The 19,441-nt window shown below is 36.2% G+C and overlaps 1 protein-coding gene across 2 annotated transcripts; it reads left to right on the top strand.

Moving 5' to 3' along the window:
* The first annotated feature begins 208 nt into the window (after positions 1-208).
* On the top strand, positions 209-15,670 carry rhot1b (ras homolog family member T1). Of its 2 annotated transcripts, XM_024289943.2 has the most exons (20): positions 209-643; positions 2,161-2,219; positions 2,306-2,387; positions 2,490-2,533; positions 2,613-2,666; positions 4,175-4,227; positions 4,406-4,514; positions 5,935-6,036; positions 6,150-6,248; positions 6,330-6,438; positions 6,670-6,790; positions 7,552-7,636; positions 7,925-8,070; positions 8,875-8,975; positions 9,277-9,407; positions 9,929-10,012; positions 11,600-11,722; positions 11,798-12,000; positions 12,831-12,953; positions 14,573-15,670. In XM_024289943.2, the coding sequence occupies exons 1-20, from the start codon at positions 607-609 to the stop codon at positions 14,688-14,690; spliced, it is 1,983 nt and encodes a 660-aa protein (XP_024145711.1). In that variant the 5' UTR covers positions 209-606; the 3' UTR covers positions 14,691-15,670. The 2 variants fall into 2 exon arrangements, with proteins under 2 accessions (XP_024145711.1, XP_024145712.1); XM_024289944.2 differs by lacking the exon at positions 12,831-12,953 and having other exon boundaries at positions 211-643.
* Positions 15,671-19,441: the final 3,771 nt, after the last annotated feature.

Consider the following 19,441-nt stretch of genomic DNA (forward strand, 5'->3'; position numbering starts at 1 on the left):
TCACAGACACTTATTTTTATCACCACAAGAGGGCGCGCTTGACAAACTGCTCCATGAAATGCATGCATTTGTCGTAGAAGAAAAGAAAACAAGATGTCTTACTCTGAGCTTTTTTTTAAGTATTAGAATTGTCTTCTGGAATATTAAGATCGGTAAACAAAATAATATGTTTTATTGAATTAAAAGTATGATTTATAATATATAAAGTAGAAATTTAGATGTTCTTTGGGTTAAATAAACGAGGCGTGGTGTGCTAGTTTCACAGTCAGAGTGATCCTCCCGGCTGCTTGCTGACGCGGCTCTGTGGTCGCACTTAAGTTGGCGTGACTAGTTATGTCATCAGCGGCGGCGCTGCCTGTCAGACTAGCGTTGTCTTACGGGGAGGGTAGTGGTTCTAGAGACACCTGGCTAATACAGTAAACCCCAAACGAGAACTGAACCGTATCCTCCATTCTGGTCGCGTGCAAACCGGAACTGAATGCGAATGTAGCCGCAAGCGCACGAGCCAGGCCGCGGAGAGCTGGCTGGCTGTATCCTTCATCAGGACTGGAGCATAAATGTTGCACGTAAACCTCCCGGTCGAATTGGTTGACGAAGGCAGAGAAGATGCGGAAGGACGTGAGGATACTACTGGTAGGAGAACGTAAGTAAAGCTCATTCATTTATTTATTTTTGTTTGTCATCAGGAAGTGACAAACATCTGAGCGGAGTCAGCCGTTAACGGACACTTTTAGAGACGCGCAGATGCAAAAGCATGTGATGCTGATGATGCGGATGCCCGCAATCCTCCACCTGGTCGCTGCTGATGATGAAAGTTGCTTCGGTCAACCCCTCGTGCAGCTTCCGTGGCTCTGACGAGCTTAAACCGAGACCGTTCACCTTTCACCCCGATTGCTGCTCCACTGGAACCGGCGTTGATCCGTTTGGACGTTCACACGAATGTGGACTTTAGAGCCGGTGTTACACCGAAAACTGGGACCTGTCAGATTCTGTGTCCGGATTCTGTAGCACCTAAAAAACAAAATCCGTATAGATCAGCATACATTAATTAATATTCCCTTTTATTTATTTACTTTTGAATAATTACATTTGATAGCTATTAAATAAGTCAAAAGGCCATTTTGTAAACATAATATTAGAACACTGAAGACATAAAAGTGTACATTTAAGTTTCTCGGTTTCAGTAAAAGTCTTTTCAGATTTGAACTTTTCTGACCTTACATGCTGTAATATATACACATACATCATAGTTAATGCAGATCACAACCTCTGAAATGTTCTTGAGGTGCATCGGAAATATTAAAAATGCTTTAAAATTCTCCCACAAAACTATATCAATAATTAAAGTGGTCACAAAATCTGACAGGTCACAGTTTTTGGTGCAACACTTGTTCCCTCCTGTTTTTTGTTTTTCATTTGATTAAATATGATTATAAAAATGTATATTTATTGATCCACATGCTTTATGACAATATGATGCATCTTCAGGAGAGAAAAGATAGACATCTGAAAAGATGATCTCATATTGGACTTTTACGCTTAATGTGATAGATTTTCTTTTAAAAACGCAGAAATATTACACAATTTTACATTAAAAATGTCCCCCCATTACGATCTTTGTTGATCTGATGTGGGTTTTTTATGTTTTGGAATCAACACAGCATCAGTTTGTATTTTTAACATGTTCTTGTGGCAATTTTCTTATGATGAAGGGCGTATATAAAGAAAATTTAGCTTTTATTTGCTTTTTGGAGTATTTCTTTATCCAAATTGTTATGAATCAGGAGCAAACAAAAAATACAGTTGGGAACAGCTTATTGTCAGACCCACAAACTCTATATTCTGCTTAAATCGGATGCAACCACTTGCAGACAATGCTAATGTGGTTTGGAGAGTCTGTAAGCTAGCGGTAGAGAATGGAAACAAAGGGATGATGGGAAATGAGCACCAGCTTACTCTGCACCAACAGATTTCTAATGAAATCCTGCCGTTCTGCAGGAACTATGTCCTAGAAAACAGCAGTTTGGTTTTTAAATTTTGGCTAAAAAAGGCATATTAACAATTAAAAGACCACAGGAAGACTTTGAAAACAAAAGAGGACTGGAGTGGAAATCGGACTAATCTCTGACACATTTGTGACTAAACTGTCTCCTGCTCCAGCCAAGGTGGGGAAGACATCACTCATCATGTCTCTGGTCAGCGAGGAGTTTCCAGATGTGGTATGGACAAATATTTCTCACAATGGAGGCTTTTATACCTTATGTTATATTTGACTTGAACTCTCACGGTCTCCTCTTTGCTCCAGGTCCCCTATAGAGCTGAGGAGATCACCATACCTGCAGATGTCACACCAGAGAGAGTTCCCACACACATAGTCGACTATTCAGGTACTGTTTCTAGGTGTTTCGTATTTTATTAATCCCCCCAAAGATGTAATTTAGTGCTCTTGTTGCTGTTTTTCCTTGAATGTTCTGGTTTTCTTGCCATAGAGGCGGAGCAGACAGACGAGCAACTGTTTCAGGAGATCTCTAAGGTCGGTTCTGGGTCACGGTTTGTTCAGTTTTTAAATTAGCTGAGAGACTTACTGGTCGCTTGTGATCTTTCTCTCATAGGCAAATGTCATTTGCATCGTCTACTCTGTCAACAACAAGAAGTCCATAGAGAAGGTGAGAATCTTTCTCTGCCAGTATATTTATTTATTTTTTTTATATGTTTTTTTGGTTTCAACTCTGTTAGTTTTCTTCTTGAATGCACATTTTTTCATGCATACAACAAATGAAGTCAACAAAAACAGGAAAACTTTCAATACTGTTCCAAAGGTGTTTAAAAGATAAAATCCCTCAAACCATTTTTAAAACTGCATGTTCAAAAAACATTACACAATTTTTATTTGTGAATCTATCCATTATTTATGAGCAAAAATGACTCCATCCTAATAGTTTAGTGACTTTACCCTGTGATAAAATGAAATGATAAATATGCCAAACTCATGCTTGTGATATTTCCACCATCATGACTAAGTGCAACTTAAATGTTAAAGTTTCCAAGCAAAGTCAGAGATTTGTCATGTGCAGAAAAGTTATTAAAAGAGTTGTAGATGTTGACTGGCAGCATCTTGGGGAAAAATATGAAATAAGTTTTACTGACTGATCAAAATCTATTGAAGGGGATTAAGTCAGAACAACAGTTTGAGATGACTTTTGTTTAAAGAAAAAAAAAAAGATTTTTAAAGTTTTTTTATTATTATTGAGAACAACTTTCACTGCAGTCAACTTTTTTTTTTTAAGATTAACGTTAAATAATAATATAAGCTTTTTTTTAAAAAAAGATGTTTGTGTAATCAACAGAAATGTACATTTGAACACAGCAGAACACAGTAAAGTTAGTGAAATTATTAGAATAGATGAATAATTTATATTTTTTTACTGAAACCATTTATGTCATTAATACAAATTTTTAATATTTAGTGTTTTTTAGGGTTGGATTATTAAAATTGTTTATGGCATTATTAAAAATAAAGTTGTTTTATTGTTGTAGAGACCAAATCAAAGAAAAAAACAATAAATCTTGGTATAAATTTGGGCTTCTTAAAAGGTAAATTTTAAATAAAAAGAAATGTATGTGCAGTATTTATGTTGGATGCATATTATAATTTTTTTGATATTTTCACACACAAAAATACCCCAACATTGAGTTAATAGTCCCACACATTTATGCTGTGTTTGAATTTAGCAAAAACAGATCTTGTTTATGTTGAGGTTTTTAAATTAAACTGTCCACATGATGTTTAATTTTGGTCATCTTATTATAAATATTGACATTTGTTTGAATTAATAATTTTTAGAGAAGAAAAATCAGCCAACATCTCCTGATTTTATAAAAAAGTAATGTTTAGTTAGAATAAACGTATTAAAATATATTTTGTTTTGATATTCAACAATTGAAATATGGATGAAATTTAATTTGAAACCAATAAAAATTAGATTCTTTACTCCCCAACACAAACCTAATCGATGCTGATTTGTGTTTATTAGTTTGCAGTTTTGTCCAAATAAGTACAGTTGATACCTTAGAATAGCTTAAAGAGCTGTTGAAACGCTTTACGTGTTCTCAAAATTGTGTCATTTTGTTGAAGTTTTTTGCTTTTAATTGGTTCCGTCGTCTAACCTTTCAGGTGACCAGTCACTGGATCCCTCTCATCACAGAGAACACCGACAAGGACAGCAGGTGTGCACATGAGCTCCGGCTCTCCCACTTTTCAGGAGGAGTGGGGAGGACTTTTCCACCTTTTCAGATTCAGTAACTGTAAATTATATTGGTGCTTTGATAAGAGGCAGAAGAGAAAATGTGTTGATCCTCACAGCCTTTCCTGCAGCTTCTTGGTCATTTCCTGTGATGTGTCCAGGGTTCCTCTGATCCTGGTGGGGAACAAGTCAGACCTGGTGGAGCACAGCAGCATGGAGACCGTGCTTCCCATTATGAACCAGTACAGCGAGATAGAGACTTGTGTTGAGGTGAGAAAGTGACCGGCATGTTTTACTTCTGCATCTTTTCATCATCGGTTCACCTTTTTTGTTCTGGATATAAGCCAGTCGTTATTATTTGACTCAAGGAAAAAAAATGCTTGCAAAGTAGATCTAAAGTCTCAATTTCAGAGGAGAGGTGGAAAAAAAGAGTTTTCCAGCTTTTTTATCCATTCCAGAATGGAGAAAAAAATACAAACTACAGATATAAAGCATTGATTTGTATATTTATCGACTGATTAGAGAAGTTTTTTGTGTCCGGTTTTCTGATCCAACACAATTTGATTTAAGAAATACTCTAAAACGCATTTTTTTTCATAGTTTCTTATGTATACGTCCTCTAATATGACAAAAATGCTTCAAGAACAAGTTTAAAACACAAAGAAAACAATTTTCATCTCAGTGAGTCTTTAAATAGTTTTGTACTCAGATGATCCTAATATATTATTCTCTTGTCGTATTTGTCAAATCCTTTCATTCTATTAAAGACCCACACTGATGAAGATCATGTTTTAACATCTTGTGACATTTTTCTCACAGTGGATGACATTTATGAATAAAGTTAACATTAAAACTATTTCTGAGTTTTTCTTTATTCATGTTGTTGTGAATCAGACTAAAAAAAGATGTTTGAAAAAGATGAATTGCAAAATTATGTCCAAAAAACAACATTTTTTTTTTATTTTGGCTTAAATGCCATAATCATAATTAAAAGTCCACTTGAAACATTTTTACAATAAATCTTTAAACTCTAGATCCACACTGGTTTATATTGGAACTTAAAACATAAAAGTAAAATAATAAAGCCTGCTAAAGTCGTATTTTCTGCCTTTGAAACTATTTTTTTTAAGAGAGTGTACCCTCCAGGACTTCTTTCTTTAAACCTAAATTTGCTTCTTTGCAGCAAAATTTCAGTAAAACTATTAGCCGTATCCTAAGATGAGTAGGAGGGTTGGAGCAGCTGACACAGAGTCACCTGCCAAGTCTTCTGGCAGTGGAGTTCATCCGCTCTTTACTGCTGTCAGATTGTGTTATATCATCAATGTAAAGATGAAGAAGGTGATGATGAAGGTGCAAAAGGACCTGGTTATTCACCGAAAAGACCAATTTCACCTCAGAAATTGGAGCAAGAACTGCTCTGGCTTCAGTGTTCAGTTGCTCTCTTTGTGGGTGTGGAGTTCACGTTGTGTTGACGTCCTCCTGTGACTTCACTTATGGGATTTTTGCAGACTGACTGATTAGAGGTGTCGCTCAGACAGACCCTGTGTCTTAATGCTCTGTCTGGCAGTGACTTAGAGCAGCTTTAAAAGCCGTGCTTGCGTTTTCACACCGTCAAAAATATTGATGTTTCTTTGCTGTATGAGGATTCTGAAAAATAAGATTACATGTTTTTTCATTTTAATGTCTATAGTGTTCTGCGAAGAACCTGAAGAACATCTCCGAGTTGTTCTACTATGCCCAGAAGGCCGTCCTTCATCCTACTGGTCCACTCTACTGTCCAGAGAAAAAAGATGTAAGAATTAGTGGAAATCTGGAGAATTCTGCCTTTTTTAAAGTGATATTTACACTTCCTTTACACGAAGATGCACAATTTGTTCTAAAAATCATCTTTTCTTATGCTGTCAGATGAAGCCGCTTTGTGTAAAAGCTCTGGCTCGGATCTTTAAAGTGTCCGACCAGGACAACGATGGGATCCTCAATGACAACGAGCTGAACTTTTTCCAGGTGTGTCATCCTGCTGGTCGGCCTTTGATGGACTTAAATGTTCCCGGTTGTTGCTCTGAAAACATTGTTTTTTTGTCCCAGCGGACTTGCTTCAACACTCCTTTGGAGCATCAGGCGCTGGAGGATGTGAAAAACGTGGTGAGGAAGAATTTGATCGACGGCGTACGCGACAACGGCCTCACATTGAAAGGTGGGGTCAAACTTACTTTGTGTTTGGAACTAAAAAATCAAATCAAACATGTTGTGTCTTTATTTAACACTTCATTTTTACTCTTTTTCTTATCTTTAAACATTTTTTAAGGAATATTTCTCAAAGTTTCCCTACATTAGTCTAATTTTGTTTGTTCGTTTATTTATTTTCTGTTACTACTTTATCTGAAAGAAGTTGAACTGGTTTAATTTAAATGCTGTTTGCTTCCAGGCTTCCTGTTTCTCCACATGCTCTTCATTCAACGAGGGCGCCACGAAACCACCTGGACCGTCCTGAGGAGGTTTGGATACGACGACGATCTGGAGCTGAATCAGGACTACCTTTTCCCCCCGTGAGTCCATCTTAAACATCTCCTGGGCACTGTTTTTTTTTTTTGTAATATTCTCTTATTTAGGGTTGTCCCGATCCGATTCATTTGATTTTAAGTATCTGTCCATACAGATTATGAATTTGATTAGTATTCATGACAAGCTTGTATCATTGTTACCATTTATTTGTTTCAGTTAGTTTCTACACATTTTTGATTTATTTTATTTTATTTCATTTTGATTTGATTTATTTTTCAAATTTTTTCGACGCTTGCACTTTGTAGACGGTCCCTTGGCGCCGTCTCTCTTTGTCAGCAGCATGGAGAGAGGAATTATCATTAAAAAGAAGCAAAAACCGCATCTTTTTTTCTTTTAAAATACCTCTGTAGGTCATTGTTTGAGTTAAGACAATCCACTTGTGACAGCTGCTGTCAGTTTAAGATGTTTTATTAAGAGTTTTTGAGCCTGGAAGTCTGAATCTGTGAATATCTTTCTATTTTTACTGACCTGTTTTTGTGCACTTCCTGCTCAAACTAGACCCTTATTCTGCTGCCATTTACAGCAATAAAATGTTGTGATAAGTTCATGATATGAAGACTCCTAGTAGAGTATTTATTTGAAATAATAAGTTTGATCATAATAGGAATAAAATAAATATCTGATCCCTGATTGGGATGCAACTTCCATGCGAATGGGCCAAACTTCCTATCAGGCGACCGAATCGGGACACCCCTGCTCCTCATCAATACATTTGTAACGTAAACCTTTTGAATCTTCGTTTCAGGTTGAAAGTTCCTCCCGACTGCACCACGGAGCTCAATTACAATGCTTACCTTTTCCTGCAGAGCGTCTTTGACAAACACGACAAGGTTTGTTTTTGTGTTGATTCAGCCTCCTCAGCCACCCCTCCAAAAAACAAACCAGAATACACCCTGAGCTAAAGCCGCCTCCCCGCTGAGGTGCAGTTAATCTTTTGGCATTGAAGCGGGCTTCGTAAGGAGAATAAGCTGCAACGTTAGGAGTAATGTCAAAGAGGGAAAGTGACAGCTCGTGCCAAGAGCCGTCTGCTGTACTTATTGGTGTCTAGCTGTGCGTGTGAGCCTCAGTCAGTGTGTTTCCCTGCAGAAATCACACAGTCATGCTTTTTTCTTCTTCAGGACCGTGACTGCGCCTTGTCGCCTGAAGAGTTAGAAGACTTGTTTGATGTTTTTCCCTACATGCCCTGGGGGGCGGATGTCAATAATACCGTCTGCACTAATGAGCAAGGGTGGATCACTTACCAGGGCTATCTGTCACAGTGGACGTAAGTAGTTGAAGGTCAAAAGGGTCAAATGTTTCATTAATGTTTGGTGGACAGATGTGAGAACATTTACATTTTTTGCTTTGATTTTAATTGAGTTACCATAGTAAAAAATATCTTACACTTTGGAGTTGACAGTTTTGGATGTATGAGTGGAAAAAATATATACAAAAAGTAAGTAATTTAATATCAACTCAGAATCTTAAGACGTTATTCTTGTAAAACTTTTTTTAATCATATCACAACTTTATTCTTATATTTTTTTACTTTATTCTCCTATAACCAATACTTTTTCTTCATGTAATTTTACAACTTTATTGTCATCAATTTTTTTTATATTTTTTTCTTCATAATGACTTTATTCTAAAAAAAAGTTTTTCTCATAAATTTATGGCTTAATTTTTAATTTTTTTTTATTTTTAGCACTGTGACTTTTTTCTCATAGTTATACAACTTTATTCTAGTAAATTTTGACTTTTAAAAAATAATTTTATGACTTTATTCTTGTAAAATCAAGACTTTTTCTCATAAATTTATGATTTTATTTTTATCTTTTCTTTTTCTCATAGCGACTTTATTCTGATTAAAATAACAAATTTCACTTATAGTTTTATAACTTTATTTAATAACATTTTTTACCTTTTTTTTCTTCATACCCACTTTATTCCTGTAAAATTACAACTTTTTTCACAGTTTTATGACTTCATTCTAGTAAATTTTTTGACTTTTTATTTACTATTTTTAGTAAATTACATTTTTTTCCCCTGTTTTTTAATCCTCGTATCAAGCTGTGTTTTATTTTTCCAGGTTAACAACTTATCTGGATGTCCAGCGATGTTTGGAGTATTTAGGTTACCTTGGTTACTCAATAATTGCTGAGCAGGAGTCCCAGGCTGATGGAATTACAGGTGTCTGTGCCTCTTCTTTTCTTAAACATTGGTCTAAAAATAGTAATTATGAGTTAATGGTTATTTGATGAACATGTTAATTTTTTGGATTCTTGTATAATGTTTCCCTCATGATCTAAAAATATTGTTAAAACTGGATGCAATCTTAGGCTTTAGCTGTGATACAGTCATAAGTTGGACAGTCCACTCCTGGAGAGCCTAAGCGCTGGATCAGCTTGAATCCTTGTGTCGTCGTGTTTTGGAACAACAACCGTCTAAGCTGATCCTCTGATACCTGTTTGTGCGGCGTGCCCCCCTCCAGTGACCAGAGATAAGAAGATTGACTTGCAGAAGAAGCAGACCCAGCGCAGCGTCTTCCGCTGCAACGTGTTTGGAGAAGGGGGCAGTGGAAAGAGCGGCTTCCTCCAAGCGTTTCTGGGTAGAAACCTCTTGGTAAGCAAGAAAAAAAAGCAGTCATCACAGAAATGTAAAAGAAATTCTCTGATTGGTTTCAACACTAAAAACCCCCAGACAGTTGAAGTGATTATCTCTAATTATCTCATTACTTTGCACCGGTCAGAGAGTGATCTATATAAGGGAACAGTAGATCCTAGTGTTGTGGAAAGGGAAAAGGGATCAAGTTTAAGGAAGTTGTTGGCCTCAAAGAGGGCCAAACTGGATCTAATATCTATACGACTCCTGTATTCCTGTGTAATCCATTGAAAACATGTATTTGTCAAAAGTTTTGCTACTAAAATAAAACAAAAAACGTGACTTATTAAAATATTGTCCAACCCTGATCATCATTTCTAGAGCTGATTTAAGTGAGCTGAGTCCTCAAAAAGGAAACGGAAATCTGAGTTTGTTTATGTACTCCTCTAAAAATCTCTTCAGTACCATTCCTGCTGATTTACTTTGGCTCTGAATGAATAATGCAGCCAAATCTAAAATAAGCTCCACTTTTGTTTTCTCAGCGACAAAAGACGATTAAAGAGGAACACAGATCCTACTACGCAATCAGTACGACCTACGTCTACGGCCAGGAGAAATACCTTCTGGTGAGTATCAGGCAAAGCTTATCTTAATGTTTTGGTGATGCTCTAAAAAACTTTCATCTCCTATACATTTATTTTAAACTATTTTAATTGAATTTTGTGCATTAAACTATGTAAAGGAACAGCATTACCAATAGGAAACAAATATATCAAGGATTGAAAAAAAAAACAAGAAATAATTCTACCCAAACATAACATTTTTGATAAAAAAAAATTCCACAAAAAAGCAAACTGAACCCAAACATTTCCTGCTGGGATGTTGACTGTGCCGCTCGAGGGCCAGCCCACCGTGAGGTGCTTAACTTGGCCAATGACATAAGCTTCTTATTCTGTTCTCTTAATGCTTTTGTTTCCTCCGGCCTGACAAAGGCTTTGGCGTTCCTCTGCTTAGACGCAGACACAATGGAGGGCCTGTGAAACCGGATTGTAGTGCGTTTGGGAACGTTTTGGTAAATCTTACTTTAGCTGTACTAATCAATAATTGATTCATGTATTTGTTTTTCCCTAACAACACACCTTTTGGTGGGAATTGTGAATGTCTCACCCCATTTCTTTTTTTTTTTCTTATTTTACAAGTCAGTTACATTAATTCAATTTTAAATATGCGGATGTTGCTGCTGCAGGAAAACACTCTCTGGAATAATGTTGTGGCAAAACTTTGAGGTTTGAGAGCTGCACAGTATTATTGTGAGCAAACGCTTTGTCGATAGAAGTTTAAAGATTGCTGGTTTCTTCATTAACTATTTATTAATACTTTAAATTTTCCCCTGCAGACAGTTAGGATTGTTTACTGCATCCTTACTCTCTGTCCTGTCATCACTCAGTTTGTCCATCCTTCAAGGAGATTATTTTTTGGAAAGTTGCAAAAATTAATTGTGTTAACTTTGTGTTTATGGTGTGTCCTTGAGAAGTTTCGTCCATATAGGTTGTGTTAGGGTTTGCATTTACTGGTTGAAATCTGGGTTTACTGACCTTTTTGCCACTAAAGGAATCTTTATACTCTGGTGTTCCGCAAGATTCCATTCTGGGACCCTTTTATTAACTGTACACATTTGGGTTATTGATATTTTAATGCAGAAAAAAAATATTTTTTGTTATTTTTTCCCCCTAAATGTTTGTTAATTTAAATCCCCGTTTGACAGATGCCAAGTCTAAGAAATAGCTCCAATTTATTCCCTGAAAGAATAGGATGGAAATGTTATAATTCCTGTTCAGCTTTTATTAAACAGAAAACAGGACACGAACTTGCAACTTCATCGACAGTCAAACTGGAAGATAATACTCAAAAAGGGGAAAAAAAGCACTTTCAAAATAAAACCCATTTGTTTTTTCACAACAAAGTTATTCTTGGCATTTGCACTTTAAATAATACACTTCATTGAACCAAACTGATGTGTCTTAAATTGTCATTTAACTGTAAACAAGTCACATCAGGAAGTTTTTCATGTCTCTACTTTTATCCTCATGATTATTGTCTAAATTAGATTTTTTACCTGTAGCATTCTGCTAATAATAACACCAATTTAAAAAAATTCCTGCAAGTTTGAAATGTAAAAGCTTCTGAATGACTGATGTTTTCCTCTTCTTCAGCTGCATGAAGTATTCCCCGACTTCGACTACTTGTCCGATTCCGATCTGGCTTGTGACGTGGTCTGCCTGGTCTATGATGTCAGCAACCCGTACTCCTTTGAATACTGCGCCAAAGTTTTTAAGGTAGAACACACTTTCTTAGAATAAAACAGACATTTTGACCGATAAAGGACAAAATAAACACTTCTCTTCTTTCAGCAATACTTCATGGACAGCAAGACCCCCTGTATGATGATTGCAGCCAAGTCGGACCTGCCGGAGGTCAAGCAGATGTACGGCTGCAGTCCGCTGGAGTTCTGCAGGAGGCACAAGATGCCTCCGCCTCAGTCTTTCACCTGTAACACAGCAGGGGATCCCAGCAGAGAAATCTACACCAAACTTACCACCATGGCCATGTACCCGTACGTATCCAGACACCATCCAACACAAATGTTGCAGCTTTTTTTAGCATATTGTACATAATCAAATCTGGATTTGTTTTTTAAAAATCAATGTTTACAAGGTTTGTTTTTCCTTTGTAAAAATGGCAGAGTGGGAATTGCAGCTAAAACTTTGTTGCTGAGTCACTGCCTCCTTAGACAGCATGACGTGTTTTATATTAGCTGCAGGCTCCTGGAGATGTTTGGATTTATACCTTTGCTTGTTCATTCATCCTCTGGGCAAAGGAAACTGGCCAAGCATTCTTATAAATCTTTAAAATGTTCTTTCAGTGCTGAGGCTTTAGTAATTAAGTATTTTGGTGAGACAGGAAAAAAATGCTGCAGTTCAGTTGTTTTCTATTTTTTTGTCCTCTACATTTTTCTTGCTATTTTTGGGTTAAAGCATTTGATATTTTTCCATTATGTGTTAATACACCTGTATTGAGGGATGCATTGTGGGTAAATAAATGGTTTTCTTGCAGATGTTTAGGCTGTTCTGCTCAGTTTGGCTGCAAATAAATTTCAACAACACAATTTTTACATCCTAAAGGCACCAAAATATTATAAAAGAGGAAAAAATGTTCCAGTTTTTAGGAAAAAATTTTTTTTTGTACTTTGTTGTGTTATTACAGTCCCCATGTTTTAGAAAATAGGTAGTTTAAATGTGTTCCTAGTAAGAGTCCAACATGCTTTTGTCTGTTTTTAGCCTGTAGGACTCGCTGACTCAGCTCTAACTTTTCTCTTCTGTGTGTGTCCTGTTTGCCCGTAAACCCCTCTGTGTGATGGTGTGTCCTCACTGGGTGTCTCCTCAGCCACGCCCGGCTGCGCTGCATGTGCACCTGCAACCGGTGCACTTTCTGCTTGTGTCAGAACTTCCTCAACTCTGAGCTGCTGCAGACCGTCAGGGCCAAACTCTACGCTGTAATGCTCAGAAGGTCTTTGGAAAACACTTCTTCCTTTAAGACGTGACTGTCATCTGTGCTTCCTGCTTTTATTTGTCCCTCACCATCATCATTCTGTTAGTCATTTAGTCAGTTTGAAGGCGATTCGGGGTTTCAATTGTTTTCAAATGATGCTTATTTTGTGGAAACTCACCCCAACAATAAGTAGTTTATTAATCAAAAATGTATTTAAAATCTTCTAAAGATTACTAAGTACTAGAACTGGACAGAACCAAAATATTAAAAACAAAGGAAGGCTTTTCCACAATATCATGTTTATAAATCCCAGTCACTAATGTTTTATGAATCAATAGCCCAGTATTATAACACTTTGAAAATTTATTTAAATTTTCCTTAGATGACTAATTCATAATAGTTTGGACTAATAGTTTAAAGGCCCATTCCAATGAAAATTGTATTTTTTGTGTTTTTAACATGTTTTTGTTATATTGTTTTCTCATAATAGAAGATATTGATTATACAATTTTAAGATTTAAACTATGTTTCTTAGTTTTCTTTATTCAAATTGTGTTTGATCAGGAACAGATGAAAATCCGTGGTTTAAAAAAGCTCGGGTTTGGGGCGCAACGTCAGGTTTCTGGCGCCGCAGCGCTCTCCCTTCTCCACTACAATTCTGAAGCATTCGCTTGCGGACAAATAGATCCATTAACGTCTTCATGTTCCTCGTCTGAGCTGACATCTGGATCAAAACTGTATGGCTGGATAGCTCTGAAGTTGCTTGCGTTTTTTTTTTTTTTTAGCTTGGACTTGTGAGGTTCTACAAGCTAGCAGGAGAGAGTGTAAACAAAGGAATGCTGGGAAATCAACACCAACAGTCCCGCCAACTAAACCAGAATCAAATTCCTAATGAAATTCTGTTGTATAGCAGAAAAAAAATGACAGTCTTATTGATTTTAGGCTAAAAACTGCATAATCATAATTAAAAGACCACTGGGAATGATTTTACAACACTAAATATTATAGTTGGAGTGGAACTTTTAAGTATAATATAATTGTATAGTTTTTCTTTTACTGTCCAGGTTTGAAACAGCGTCATTTGTTTATACAATGTCATCTTTTTTTAATGTATTAATCTTTTTCTCTTCTTTTTATAAAAATACTTGAGTCATTTCTCTTACTTTGGCGTTTTTTCCTCCCTTTCTTTTTCAGACTTTTTAAGACATTTCCCTTTGTTTTTTTAATATTTTTAAATTGTATCATTAGAATAACTTGTGCAGCTCCTTCTTTATTTTAATGTTTATAAATTATTCATATGGTTCTTTGTTGTGCTTTAGTAGATGCATTAGTTGTTGCTAATTATAGATCCTCAGTTTTATCGTAAACATGTCAACCTTTGACATTTATTCTTTAAATTTTCTTTTTTTAGTGGATAAAAGGTTTCAAACTTTAGAGATCTTCCTCTATTGTTCCAAAACAGTTGAATGTGGTTGTAATTTTTTCTGAATATAATGTAACCACTGTAACTTTTTACATTAATGTCAAATTTTAATTAAATGTATGACATTTTAAAAGCAATAATTCATTTTTGTTTACTGCAGCAGTGTTGTTGTGCCTCCACGTGTATTCATCATCATCCCATGTTTCTGCTTCAGACACGTCAGCCAAGCAGACCTGAAGAGCTCCACCTTCTGGCTGAGAGCGAGCGTCGGCGCCACGGTGTTCGCCGTGCTCGGCGTCGCCATGTACAGAGTGCTCCTCAAGAGCCGGTGATCTTCAGGTGTGCCGGTCCAGCTCGCCTCAGCGTGGTACTCCATGGACCCATTTTCGCCAATTAGAACATCGCATTTTCTGCTTTTTGTTTTTGTAAATGAACATTTTCTTGGAAAAAAAAAAGAAAAGACCTCATAAATGAGCAGTTGAGAGAACTTCTGAAACTTTCTATGACCCTTTCCAAGCAAACATTCAGTTGTGGCTATTTTCCTTTGGGTTTTCCTTCTTGATTAAAAAAATATATATTTATTTTGTACTAAATTTGCTTAATATATTATAAATATATATATAAATGAAATGTTTATATTTGTATTTAACATATATATAAAAGCTGCTGCTAAACACCAGTGAAAACATAAAGCATATACTTTTACCATTTTGGGTTGCTTGCTCACCAATGGTGTAGATTTACTTATTTCTGTTCATGTATGAAGCATGTTTTGTAAATACTGTATATAACATAGACATTACCTTAGACACTAACTTAGCTTTTCTTGTGTAAACTGGTTAAAACACTGAAAACAGAAGCATTAGTTTGACAGTCTTGGATGAACTGATTCTCCTCATGGACTGAGATGTGGCCAAACTCCTGGATGCACAATCTTCTTTTTTTTTTTTCTCTGTTTGCATGTAGGAGCTGCGGCTCATTGGGTGTGAATGTGTTGAACAAAGACTTTGCTGCTCTCTCATATATATATCTATACCCCACATTCCTTCATACCTCTCTCGTTTGTGAACCCAAATATACACAAGTATAGTTTTTAGGACATTCCCCTTCTCCTTTTTAGCACTTAATAGTCTCATTATAAAATGTTTATGTGACAGCCAGCCTTTTTCATTATAACAGATGCAATAATGTCACCAAAAACTGTTTTTTGTTTCTTGCAATGACAGCTTCATGTGAGAAGTTTTGTTCCATGGATTTTCTCTGCCCTGCCTTTTCAGAAGTTTACAATAAACTCATAAGTTCTCTGATAAAATGTTGTTGTGGTGAATAAATTAGGGAAATGAAGACCTTTAATATGTTTTTAGTCACTTTATAATATGAGTTTCCTAAAAATAATGCATAATTAAACAGATAATTGTTCTGCAATCGTACTTAATGCATTAGAATTAATAAACGTATCCTTACAGAATTTCTTAGTGTTATGTATGCATCAACAACATGCTAATCTATATGTAAAGCCTTAATAATGTCCAAAGTAATCATTTACTACAGTTGTTTGTTTTGATTTAGGAAAAAGTTAACCAAGGTTTTACTTTTTGCCCTTACCTAACTATTTTTAAATTATGTAAAACTTCTTAAGTGTTGCTCAATCAAAGCTAATAATTATGGAATGATAATTTGAACCTTTTTGTACAGAGTGAGCAATTATCCCTTAGGAAACAGTACATGTCTGACACCTCTGTTTATTGTTATATAATGCCTTTATGTTCCTTGCAAACATTTATCCCTTAACCTGACGACAGTTCCTAATATGGCCACAAGGGGGCAACATTATTCCAAAAGTGACTTGCACATAAATTACCTGAAGTTACCTTCAAAAATACTTTTTAGTAATTTTAAATGTATCTTCTGGAGTTCAGTCTGTAAAAGGAAAAGGCCTGACGTCATATCCTGTCAGTTTTAGTTAAGGTTAATTTTGATATTTTTATCACATTGTTACATTTAAAAAAATGTAGAAAACAAAATGTTAAAGCTTTAATTCTCGTTAAAAGGACAAATATGCCGAATAAAGGTCTTTAAAGAAAAATCTGTAATAGATTTTGGAATAATTTTCAAAAGAATCACAGTTTTTTAGGAAAAAAACACCAACGAATTTAGTCATAAAATAACCCCCCACAACTGATGTTGGGTTAGTTAAAGCTGCGGCTCTGAGAACCCCCAGTTGGACATCAGAAGCCGAGTTTCCTGCTGAATCTGCATTGTCAGTGCATCAGTAATGAATCCTGACAAAGCAATAAATAAATTGTCTCTTCAGAATAGAGTGCTGCTTCTTGTTGCTTGGCGTTGTGCTGATGTCTAAGTTCTGTGTTGGAAATCTGCCTCAAACCTGCATGTTTTCTCCGAAGGGTTTTAATGCAGAATCATCTCTTTTTTTCACAAAGCAGATGTCTGCTTCAGCAGTCATTCAAACAACATAACCTAGGGTTTAACTTAGTTTCAGCTTAACTTGACTGTGTCTTAACTAGTGCAGAATCTTGACTGTCTATAACCCTCCTCCCCCAAAATACAGTTTCAATTTTATAAAGTAATGAAACCAGCAAAAATGCTTCAGCGGAGCTGAATGTGTGGGTGGCACGCATAAAAAAATGTGCCAACTCTCCACTGTTGGTGCCAAATTGCTTTTTTTCATTCCTTCATCTTATTTTGAGCATTTGGAACCCTGTAGGTGCTAGACATCAGGCACCTGTTGGGTCAGAGGTCAGTTCATGTCTGATCTAAGAACCAGCATTATATTATTTACCTGAACTGGAGTTTTTAACATGAAATCTACTTAACGGATCAGCTGGAACATCAAAAATTCTTCAAATACAGTTTAAAGGTTGTCTAGAATTTAAAACACCCAACTAAAAACAAAAAAAATGGATAAGACAAAGTAAATGGATCAGCCCTCATGTCAAAAAAAAAAAAAAAAAACATTTCCCTTAATAAGTGCAAATTAAAACTATTAAGAATAGATAATAAAAATAAAAACACACCTGAGTTGTCATAACTCATTTTAATAAAGCGATAACAATCATTAGCTTAAGAGATCAGAATTTACACATGTAATTTTAGGTGTAAAATTGAAACTTTCAACAGGAATCAATGAAAAGTTGCACTCCTGTTTTCAGTGGCAACATTTGCTTTTCCAGGTTTTTGTTGAATTTGGGATGGAAGGTGAGTTTTTATCTAAGTTGCAGCTTGATGTATAGTTTACCATCTTAAACATTCAGAGTCAAGTTGAAATGAAGAAAGCTATGATTGACAGAAAGCCCTAAAAAGAGTGCACACAACCGATCTCTGGTGTTAAGCTACGTTCACACCGTCCTCAGCAACGCACATTTACGGGGCATTTTCCAATGAAAAGTCCATGTGAGCATGCATAAAGACTTTTGCTAATGTTCTTTACACAAGTCCGGCACCTACAGTTGGAACTTTGGTACAAAATGTTGAAGTGGTGGAAATTTTGTAAATCGTGCTCGAGGCTTTTTCTTTCGCAGCTCTATTCCGATACGTGAAAGTCATGTAGCGTTATATTGCCAAAATGATTTTTCCTTACACCCCTACTGAACACTATGGGCTAAAAGCACATTGAAGAACTAAAGTTTAGCGTGTTCTTTAGTGGGAACCATTTGCCTGGTGTGTCCGTAGCTTTGAAGGACTGGCTTACAACCTCAGACCCTATTTGATGCTGCAATTTACAACACATGCATGAACCCAAATGTGTGCAGAAGTTTTATTTTCAGAAGATTCTGCTTAGGGGCAGATGGATTGTGGGTTCAAAGTGTAGAGAAAGCGGTTAGCTTTGCTGATAATGACGTCATTTGACGGCGGCAGCTTGAGCATATAGCAACATCTTTACTTAAAAACAAAAACAAGGTGTGTCATCAGTGTTGATAATCCCAGTGAGTAGATAGATCCAGACAAGCTGTACTGAACCGGATAACACAGAAACTAAAATAAGGTACCAGAGAGAATGGTACCATTTGTGACTTTCACATGTTCCTTACAAATGTGGTACCATTATAAAGGCAAATATAAAACATGGGTGAACGGTGTTAAAAGAAAACTTGCTGTAAGTTCATCAACACTTCACTCTTGCAAACAGCTTTGCGCTACACTCCTGTTAATGAAACAGCACACTTCCCAGCTGTTAGTTTATACATAGATCTCCCACATGGAAGGTGTTTCTTTTTTTATTTTTCTGCTGTAACCTTCATTTTTTTCACACACATACCCTCTTCCCCATTACCACCTCTGTACCTGACTCATAACCTGTGGAAAGAAAGACATGTCAAAGCTCATTTTGGTAGTCGTAGGACATTCTTGTGGTCCAGAACCAATATATGATTGTGTGTGGATATTATAAAAATGTGACTCGTTTATATGAGTATTGCCTTTGGCATGTGCTGCACAAATCCACCTTGAACTATAACTGGCAAAGAAAACTCTTAATCGAAATATTTATAAATCCTGATCTCATAAAATTTCCCAAATTCCACAAAACATCTCCAGAAGAGACCGTTGATTAGGGGACACGGTCGGCCTCCGGGGGTGGAAGGGTTCAAACAGAAAACAGGAGTGTTGCTTCAACCTCATATAGGAGTCAGGAGAAGCCCCTTGAGGGCACAAATATGAACCCACCACGTTGTTTCTATGGCAATGCAGACACACGAAGCAGGCTGAGATTCAATCCAAGGATCCGGATCAACCTACACATTACAGACCACACATAAGGTCTCCTTATATATGGCTTCCACCCAACTATTAGACATATTTGATGTCTCAACAGGTAATTGGTAGGTGTTTTGTCTCAAATGAGACTCTTCTGTTTGGGGCAGCAAAGCTGATGGAGGGGGCAGAAAATTTCTGGAGCAAAATGAGATTAAATAAACTGAATTTCTGCAAACACACTTTTGTGGGAATTTATAATTTAGCATATTTTTGGGGGGGTTGTTAGTAAATGTAATTGAACACTTTGGTCACCAAATTTTAAAAACTGTTTTTAGAGTTTTTCTGATCTCAAATGTTTTTTTTTTCTTAA

Source organism: Oryzias melastigma, linkage group LG1 (assembly GCF_002922805.2).
Source record: "Oryzias melastigma strain HK-1 linkage group LG1, ASM292280v2, whole genome shotgun sequence".
In the NCBI taxonomy this organism is placed as follows: domain Eukaryota; kingdom Metazoa; phylum Chordata; class Actinopteri; order Beloniformes; family Adrianichthyidae; genus Oryzias; species Oryzias melastigma.

What these genes read in the sequence shown, in the direction of transcription:
- rhot1b (XM_024289943.2), top strand. Translation starts at nt 607, where the DNA reads ATGCGGAAGGACGTGAGGATACTACTGGTAGGAGAAC. An exon ending in ACACATAGTCGACTATTCAG is followed by an intron (nt 2,388 to 2,489) that starts GTACTGTTTCTA and finishes TTCTTGCCATAG; the next exon opens with AGGCGGAGCAGACAGACGAG. An exon ending in GGCTATCTGTCACAGTGGAC is followed by an intron (nt 8,071 to 8,874) that starts GTAAGTAGTTGA and finishes TTATTTTTCCAG; the next exon opens with GTTAACAACTTATCTGGATG.